At 38.0% G+C, this 9,731-nt stretch overlaps 1 protein-coding gene across 2 annotated transcripts; it reads left to right on the forward strand.

The window, feature by feature from the left end:
- Positions 1–638: 638 nt before the first annotated feature.
- On the forward strand, positions 639–9,425 carry LOC137194098 (EEIG family member 2-like). Of its 2 annotated transcripts, none has more exons than XM_067605648.1 (11): positions 639–1,115; positions 2,898–3,018; positions 3,269–3,298; positions 3,777–3,893; positions 4,346–4,392; positions 6,245–6,348; positions 6,698–6,772; positions 6,923–7,130; positions 7,744–7,880; positions 8,459–8,522; positions 8,778–9,425. In XM_067605648.1, exons 1-11 carry the CDS (start codon positions 970–972, stop codon positions 8,818–8,820), a joined length of 1,092 nt encoding a protein of 363 aa, XP_067461749.1. In that variant the 5' UTR covers positions 639–969; the 3' UTR covers positions 8,821–9,425. The 2 variants fall into 2 exon arrangements, with proteins under 2 accessions (XP_067461749.1, XP_067461748.1); XM_067605647.1 differs by having other exon boundaries at positions 645–1,115; positions 6,698–6,793.
- The last annotated feature ends 306 nt before the right edge of the window (positions 9,426–9,731 follow it).

The raw sequence follows: 9,731 nt of genomic DNA on the forward strand, positions 1-9,731 counted from the left end.
TGTGTGGATAGATAGATAGATAGATAGATAGATAGATAGATAGATAGATAGATAGATAGATAGATTTACACAGAGAAAAAACAGAGAAACAAGCGTGCAGAGTTGACATCCTAACAACAAAAAATAAACAATAAATACAACCAACAAATGAAAAAAGTATCAGTGCACATTGCAGCAATAAGTATAAAAAAAAACATGCTAAGATCTCCAGTTTAAAATTAAAATAGTCGAGAAGATAGAAGTAAAAACAAAGCTAGCAAAAAGTACTGATCCAGTTATTCAAGTACTGTTATTCAAGAGCGTTGAAGATGAAGATGAATCATGCCTTTAATGGGGTCTCTGAGAGTATTTAGAGACAAAAATTCTGAGTTTCAGCATCTGTTGTTAACTACTCCATGAGGATGGAGCAGTATATCTGAGAGCAGACTCAATATTAAACAAATAATAATATTTAAGTGATGTTACAGGGCTTTTTCAGTGTTGTCATATGATGACAATGATGATAATTTTGCATGTGTCATCACATATGTACGTATGCTCCCTTCTATTTTCCCACTCCGCCTTCACACATATCCGTTGTGTTGACTAATGTCAGTTCAGTGTTGCTAGTGTAAAAAAACAAAAAAAGAAACAGTCTCCTGTCAGTGGGCGTTTTGAATGAGTCCCAGCCGGACTGAGAACCCCGGTGTGTACAAGCAATACAACCACGTATTTCTCTTTTTCAAGGCAGCTGCAGCCAATCAAACCCTGGAATTTCTTCGCGTCATGAATTGTGTTTTTCAGTGGGTGGGAAGGAGGAGATTTGAACTTTGATTCCTTTCTGCTGCAGACGAGAGCAAAGCAGCGGCAAGTAGCAACAGCTGAGCGAACAGCAGTGAACAGTCACTGCGGAGAAAGTGTTCAGCTGTCTGTCAACTTTAACGCTCAGGACTTGTTGTATCTCCACTCAACCACGTTTCAGGACACACCATGTCCTTCATTCTTATGAAAAAGAAGAGATTCAAATTCAAAGTTGACTTCGTCTTGGAGGAACTGTCATCGGTTCCCTTCGTCAACGGAGTTTTATTCTGCAAAGTCAGGCTCGTAGATGGAGGTTTTGCCGTTGAGTCTTCTCGGTAAGAAGTTTTGCTATTTATAGAAGCAGCAGTTCACTGGTTGTTCAAACAAGCTAAAGTTAAATTAAAATGAAACTGGTTTTAAACAATTTTCCCTCTTAAGTTTCTTGAAGAAACACCTGTTAAGTATCTGTTGTCTGTTGTGTAATACATGCTTAACGCTTGCTAACTATAACTTTATACCACAGTAGCTAGCTACAAGCTAACTAACGTTAACGTTACCGTTAACAGTTAACGTTAGTAAGGTTCGAGTTATATTAACTCACCTATTCAACTGTTTGAAGACTTTCTGCTGTGCACAAGGAGACACGTACTAACCCAGGAGGCTGTGCTTTAATGTGGTTTTTAAAGCTAGTGAAACTAACTTGCTCAATAAAATAGTTTTGTGTTTTTAGATGGAAATATTTCTTTTTGTTAACCGGTAACGTTAACGTTACAACAGTTGATCAGATCAGTTGCTAAGCAGCACGTACTGTACGTTAACTTAGATTTGGCTGGAGTTAATCGTTTTTATCATTCAACAGTTTTGTATTATTATTATTATTATTATTATTATTATTATTATTATTTGGAGATTGTTTAATAGAAAAGACACTTTGATGGTGATCGTCTCGGGTTATCTCTCTCTTTCATTTTTGTGTGGTTACGTTGTATTTACAGTAACGTTATTTATGTAGCGTCATTTATTTGTCTTGTTTAATAACAACTTCGACAAACAAAACAGAATTTCCTTCCATTGCAAAGGAGCACAACAGGTTAATCCCCCCGGGTCAATGATTATAACTGCTTGCAGCACTTAAATGAGTCACTCTGGAAAAACGGACACAAGCGTCATGTCAACCGCTGGCCCTCATTAACGTTACTCACTGCCATGGTAACTGTCTGCCCCTAAAAACTATCATGTAAACACTGTATTCTTAAATTTACCCTGCTCCAACCACAGTCTTCTTCTTTACCTCATATACAAACATATTGACAGTCTTGTTCATGATGTATGGAGTGAATGAAAATGAAAAAAATCCTGAAAATATATGAATGTTATTTTCAGGAATAATGCATTAATGATATTAAAAATGGATATGTCAAGTAAAATATGAAACGTTTCCATCCCTACCAACCCTACACCTCCTTATTGCTGCTGCAAGTGATCAACAGTTCATTTTCTTAATATAGCCCAAAATCACAGGACTGTCTTCAAACAGTTCCATATGCCAAGTACCGTGTCCTATCACATAAGTTATAGGTCAAAATCACAAATTCATCATTCTCATAATGTCAGAGATTGGACTGAATTGCTCACATTTAGGATCTGACAACAGATGAGTGAATACATGAATACATAACCTAATATAACTTTGTAGGATATAGCTCAAAGCCTAAAAGAACATCATAAGCTCATTTTACAGACTAAATTAAAGAATAGAAGTTGTTATATTCCTCTACATATTTGATTTAAATTTGAAATATGCCAAAGTTCAGCTTTCATTAGTCTTGATGGTTTGGGACACAACTTCCCCACATACTCTGTGGTTACAAGTCCAGGCATAGATCTAGCATATTTATGATTAAAATATGCTCTTTCAGCATTTATTATGCCTGTGTGTTTCAGTTTTTGTATGAGGTAGTCAGGGTGCAAATTCTACCAGCCACTCAATAGATTACCATTGTTTTTCAGCTGGTGAGTGAAGCAAATCTACCAGCCACTTGCATATTTTACCGGCATGTGGCTGGTGCTAATTTTGTTCCCTGGACGTGTGTTTTCAAGTGTGCTTTTTCTCCCAGGGAGCCAGTCCAAGCCAACTGTGTTCACTGGAAGAAGAGATTCTCCTTCGTGTGCAAGATGAGTGCCAATGCTGGGACAGGTGTACTGGATCCTTGTGTTTGCCGGGTGTCTGTGCGCAAGGTACATGACTTTCTGTTTTGTTGACACTACAGAAATGATTCCAAGCCCTTGAGTGAAACTTGCATGTGCGAAGAAAATGTTTATGTACGTAAGATCAAAAGTACTGTTAATTTGTAACTACAGTGCAGCAGTCAAGTCACGTGTAGACAATGTCATACTGCTAGAAGTTTCAGAATTTTTAAATGAAAGTAGTGTGTTAAATAGTGATAAAACAGGGAAATGCAAACTCACTTTTTTTGTGTCATTTTAGGAATTGAAAGGCGGAAAAACTTTTGCAAAGGTAATACTTCTCTTTTTTCTCTTCTGTAGACTGGAGTGTTGTAAACATAGAGGCTTACGCACACAGGATCCATTAGAACAGTCTTATCACAAAATTTATATGATACCAGGGAAGTCAAGTGGCCGCAGAGGACTTTTCTGTTATGCAAGTCTGTTTACCAAGAATGTTTTTATTTCCAGTTTCCGGCTTTGGTTACTAATTGAAAAATTCATAAATCAGAACTCTCGCTATGTTAATCAGTAACTATAATGATGAGTAAAAGAATTAGGTTATATGATTTCTCAAGTATTGAAAGTCTTATCTTGGACACATGTAGTGTGTTTCCTTAAACCTGATGCTGGGTTGGATTTCTTTAAGTGCAGATTGTGTCTTATATTGTCATAGGATGACATTTTATTTACAAACAGTAAAACCAGATGTTTCACCATTTAAACTCACAAATGACTCACACTGGTTGATCTCTTACAATCTTGTGCAGCTGGGTTTTGCTGACTTAAACCTGTCTGAGTTTGCTGGGTCTGGCAGCACCACAAGGAGGTGCCTCCTAGAGGGATATGACACCAAGAACACCAGACAGGACAACTCAATTCTCAAGGTATGGTGGTAAAAATGCCTCAAGAGTCCATACCACACTGGCAATGTCTGAATATAGTCCAGTTATTATTTATTCTTAGCATAGCATAGATAAGCTTATAACCTATTCTTGCAAAATGTTCACTAGTTTTTGAGTTCACCAGCACAAGTAGACACTCTTCTATAAATTTCGATGTATTGTATGGATGGAAAAGTTGACTTTCCTGACAGTTGACTCAAGACATGTCTCAGCCTGTAATCTACAGTATAAACTGCCTGAGCCACGGGAATAATTTAAAATATGTAGATTCTTCCTCAGGCAAAGACCTACAATCATGGTTCTCAAAATCTTATTGTAAACTTTAGTTAACAGCAACCCTGTGATACCACATTACACAGGCCTTTTTCTGCTTAACAGCACCAGTTGTTTGTCAGCCTAAAACTGACATTAATATACTTCTGTCTCTGTTACAGGTTGTCATCACCACACAACTTATGTCTGGAGACCCCTGTTTTAAAACGTAAGTGCTTATCTTGACCTTATGCATCTGTAGATTCTTATTACTCATCCTTAAAATATAAATATGAATCCAGTGTGGAACTTGTAAAAAAAAAGGAAGTGTTGACTCGACTGTTATGTTTAACTTTATTCGACAAGAAAATGTTAAAGTCGTGGTTACAAAGGAAGTACATTCTTCACAAAAGTCAGCATCTAGCAAGCCATAACCACAGAGGACTGTTTTCGTCACATCCTGTCTTTCACCTATTTCAAACGCTCTGATGTTACCGACACCCCCCACGAGTTTAAAGTGTAATTTTGCTGCTGAGATCTTACCGCACTCTTATCTAACAGTTAAGATCTCCTCACCCAGGCATTAATCTGCCCAACCTCAGTCGTGAGCAACAGCAGATATCTGATCAGCTCAACCCAGAGATTGTTTAGTCAGGAAAGAGTTTTGTGTAGACCAGTTTATCAGGACATGATAAGTCCACTCCGCCATGTGCAAACAGTCACATTTCTTCACCTAACAAAAGTCTTTCTCCATATTCTTTCGTGTTCCAACTCCCTCTTAGTGTAATGTTGTTCACATGTTGCTGCCTAGGACATGTCTAGAGTGTGAACTCAAGGATAGTCTAGTCATTCATACCACACAGTGTTACTCATTGTGTGTGGAGCTCAGTGGAAAGATGATGATCTTTTTTTTTTTTCACTGTCTGTCTGTCACTCTTTGTCTGCTTCCCCGCCTGCATTTCTGTGTTTAAGTACTTCAGTAGAAAAGGAGTTTCCTGTGTTAATGTCCCCTGACCTGAATACTGCTAAAACTAATTGACATTCTGAATAAACGATTTACTTACTCACCAACAACTAATGCATACAAATGAATTTATGAATTTGAAAAAAAGGGCTTTATTAGGGCTTTATAAAAAAATTGGCTTTATTGTTTTACTTGCTGATGTGTTTAAATACCTGCAGTTTATCCATCACACTTTAAAGTATGTTTACATGTAAATTGTAAGTAAAATAATATTTCTAATGGTCAAATTTGCATGAATCTTTTTTATAATGAGTCTCTTGAGGAGCAAAGGTAAGAATCAGCTTGAACTTGATGACATGCTTCATCTCAAACAAAAGTGAAAGCCATCCTAGTACAACAGCAGATTTAGTCACACCAACTTTTTGACTAAGAAACAGAACAATATGATAATTGCAATATGCAACATATGCCATGTATTCAGCAGTGAAGGTATAGTAGTTACTACACAGGTCAATTAAACTCAATTTGCACACAAAATGAATGGAATTTAGTGTATGAGCACTTGAACAAACCAACACAGAGCATATCTCTACATACTAGCCAGCTTAACTACCAAACTCAGGGTGCAAAATGCACTTTTTTGTCCACCAGCCAAATGGCTAGTGAATGTTCAAATTTTACCAGTCACTTGGCTGGTGAGTGAAGCAAATCTACCAGCTAATTGCATATTTTACCAGCATTTGGCTGGTGGCTGCTGCTAATTTTGTGCCCTGTTTCAAACATATCTGAATAAGGTTTTTACATAATATAAAATACAACATCTAAGAATTCTTTGGTTGTTTTTTGTTCATAGAAATATTTGACAGTCCCAGGGTTATATCATGTATTGCTGTCTGTCTCCATTTATTTTTGCATCTTACCTCTAGAAGTCTCCAAAGTCCGAAAAGTTCAATCCCACACGTAGGAGCTTTAATGTGTTTATTATGTTCATATTTTGTTTGTGTATAAACAAACTCACCGTCGATAAAGTAATTGAAGGAGCTCTTCTCCAAAAATGTGACACTTCAGGCACCACCCTGCTTTCAAGTAAATGCAATGCTTCCTGTTTTCTCTGTAGTCCCCCATCTACAGCCATGACTCTGGGAATCCCGCAGGCTGAAGCAGAGTGTCTCCTTGAGGAGAGGAAGGGAGGGGATAAGCACATATCCCATTCAATCACTGGTATGTACAAACAGACTCTGAGGCTCAAACGATTTTAATTCTTCAGTTCTTGAGAAAAGCAAACATTTGGTGGTAGACAGTATTTTTCAACAAGGTTTTACAAAGAACCATCCATCATGAAGAAGCATGTTTATTCAATAACAAGTAACAATTTCAAAATCCTAAGAATAAAAAGCATCATTAAAAAACTAAAAGTGAATTTTCTATGGTGTTACATCAAAGAACCATCAATGCCTCTAAGTAGTAGCTTTAGTTATGAGTACATTTTGTTCTTGTAAATGTTCATAAAAACTTTTAATGTTTTGCAGATTGTTTTGCTGAGTTGGTTACACTTTTTTTTTTCATTTAGCAACTCCAGGAAATTCGGTATCAGTCCCAGAGGATCTGGTAGCATACAGTCACTCCAGAACACCCAGCTATGCAAGTCAGTTGTCAAAAATCTCAGGTATCAAACAAAGAGACACATTTTTATTCCCTTTGAACATTACTTTGAACATTAAACATAACCACCACACCAGTTACACAAATCAGAAATATAACTGTTAATATATATTTTTGTCCTCCTGTCCTGCAGGTTACAGCTCGAATCACTCCAGTTTAACAGATCTGAGCCATCGGAGGAGCGAATCAGGAGGTTCTGCCTCCACAGGCATCGGCAGCATCCTGGAGCCCAGTGAGCAGCAGGTAGAGAGAGGAGAGAAGGAAAGCAGGTCCACTCCCCCAGTCTCTGCAACCTTCCAACATGCACCTGAACAGCCCTCTACACCTGCCAAGTTACCAAGGTAATACACATAGTCACCTGGGTAAACTAGTAGCAGTTTTAGCCCTGTCTGCCTATTCTCAAACTATTAATCTCTCCTTTATCTCTCCTTTAATGAGAAATTTTAAATATTTAATAAAAAATAACACTTTTGATCCACCGTGTGCCTGAGTGACAAAGGTTGAAATGAAAACAGTACATAACATGACAGATGAGTAACGTGCACATGCACGTTACTCGTCTGTTATGAATAAGCTGTGGGTGTTGCAGCTAAACTCTATGGGAAGTACAACAGGAACTAAAGCAAATGGTTTGGGATCATCAGTTTGTATAAACTTGCAACATGTATTTAATATTAAATAATTAGACTATTAATTGGTAATTCTTTATTTGTTTGTCTCTTTATTTGAAACATTGCAATAAAGCTTAAAGCAAATAAAGACAGTGAACTCTTTTTCACATCTTTTCTATGCTGTTTTTAACCATTGGAAAGTCTATAAAGACCTTGTTATAAATAAACTTACGACTCAGACTGAGATGTTTCACTGATTTACAACTGTGATTATGTTATCATGTGTCTTATCCTTTGAAGCATATTTTTTTAATGTTCCACTTCATTTCTGTTTCTTTATTAGACATCCAGTTAAGCAGAACTCAATGGAGAATCAGTTGAAGAGAGTAGACGCCACCAGGGTGGATGCTGACGACATAATAGAGAAAATCCTGCAGAGCCAAGATTTCAGCCGTGACTTCTTGGACTCCAGTGCAGAGGGTGTGTACACCTAATCCGTAACTTAGTGGACTTATGAGGGTTGGTTTGGAAAGTTGCCTACCATCCCGCTGATGGGATCAAGTTACATTGAGGTGTTGCAATACAACTAGGCAATGTCTCAATGCACTCCCTTCAAATGATATGTTAAATGTTAATAAGGGCAAATCATAAATTAGACGTCAACATCTTGTACCAGACATGAATCTAATCTAAATGTTTCATTCAGAGGTGAGGCCGATATCATTTCTATGACTAACACAAAGACAGTGACGGATAAACTCAGCACACAGTGCTCACTGCCACAAATCCCCACCCTTAATCTAAAAGACGTAATGTAGACGACTGTTGTTTATTGTGTTTTGAAATGGAAAGTCTCTCACATCATTGAGACTGATGTTGTATACATTTTTGGTGTGGCAGTGCACCCTTATATATCAACTACCTCCACAGATGCTCACCCGCTTCTCTGTAAAGTCCTCCAATCAATTATCATTTATTATTAGAGTGAGCCATTTTCAAAGTCTGACTGTGCACATTGATTGACAGTTTACATATTTCTAATGTGTCTATTTTCACAGAGGAGGGCCTGAGCTTGTTTGTAGGTCCTGGTGGGAGTACAGCCTTGGGGAGCCAGCACACAAGGTGGGTGTGATTACATAACTGTGTACTGTGGGTGCCACACACCAGGCATTTACTGCAAATATATATTCATTACAAATATGCTTAATTGGGATTCTAATAAGGAGTCTTTGTATTAACCCAATGACTTGCCATCATGTTGTTTATTTGTACTGCATAAAAATCATGTTAAGATAAACATCAAAATATGCACCACAGCCGGATCAGATAACCACCATCATTTCCTGCCATATAACACATTGTGGTATTCTCTTTCAGGGTTGCAGCTGGAGCCTTTGAGCAGGTGGTGATCAAGCGCTAGGCTTTGGGAAGCATGTGCCTGTCATAAAGGGTGCCGTATTACATTGATGCAGAGGACACAAGACAGAGCAGCGGAGCAGAGGCGGCATCAGAAAACTGCTCCCCTCCTCACTCTGGGAGATTTCATTCCTCTTATGCAATCCCACTGCATATTACCTACAGCATCTGTAGACCAGGAGAGCCCTCTAGTGTTCAAGAAGTGGACTTAAAGGCCGCATTGTCGGAACATTTTGGTGACTGAAATTATACTGACATTTCTGTTTGTCATGTGTTCTAAGAAAACTGTAAGACAAGGGATTGGTGCTGTAAATCGACCATATTCCTCTGTTCACCCCTCCCTGTAGTATTTGTGTGGATGTGTGTCTTATGTTTTTTGTTATTTAAAAAAGTATGTGAAAGTCTTCAACATGTTTTTTTTCTGGTACAGTTGCATTTTGTTTAACTGTTTTACTGGTACCAGAAGTGTAAGTGGGTGGTGATAAAGGATGTAAAAGTGTTTCTCTTAAACTGACTGAGCATAGAAGAGAAGAAGTCACAAGTTGTCTGTCCTCTTCAAAACTGCTAATTAATATGAATGTCACTCAAGACTCTGTGAGCAGGATGTTATGTAAGGGGAAAATCTCAGACCGCCACAAATAAGTGGTTGGAGGGGGGACTGTGTCTGTCCCCTGCAGTCCCATGTATTTACTTAGAAGAACAGAAACTTGTCACTGTGGAACTGCAGGTTCCGTCCTCTTAGCTACTATCACAAGTCCGCCTTCACGGATAATCACCTCCTCACCTGGTTGTGAGGGAGGTTGACTGTATTGAAAATATAACACTAACACCATTAAGTTTTTATATTTGGTTCCTTTGGTATGATATCTAGTTGTGTGACTGTGTGTGCATGTATGATTGTTGTCTGTTGAGTGA

The sequence above is a fragment of the Thunnus thynnus genome, chromosome 12 (assembly GCF_963924715.1).
Source record: "Thunnus thynnus chromosome 12, fThuThy2.1, whole genome shotgun sequence".
Taxonomy (NCBI): Eukaryota; Metazoa; Chordata; class Actinopteri; order Scombriformes; family Scombridae; genus Thunnus; species Thunnus thynnus.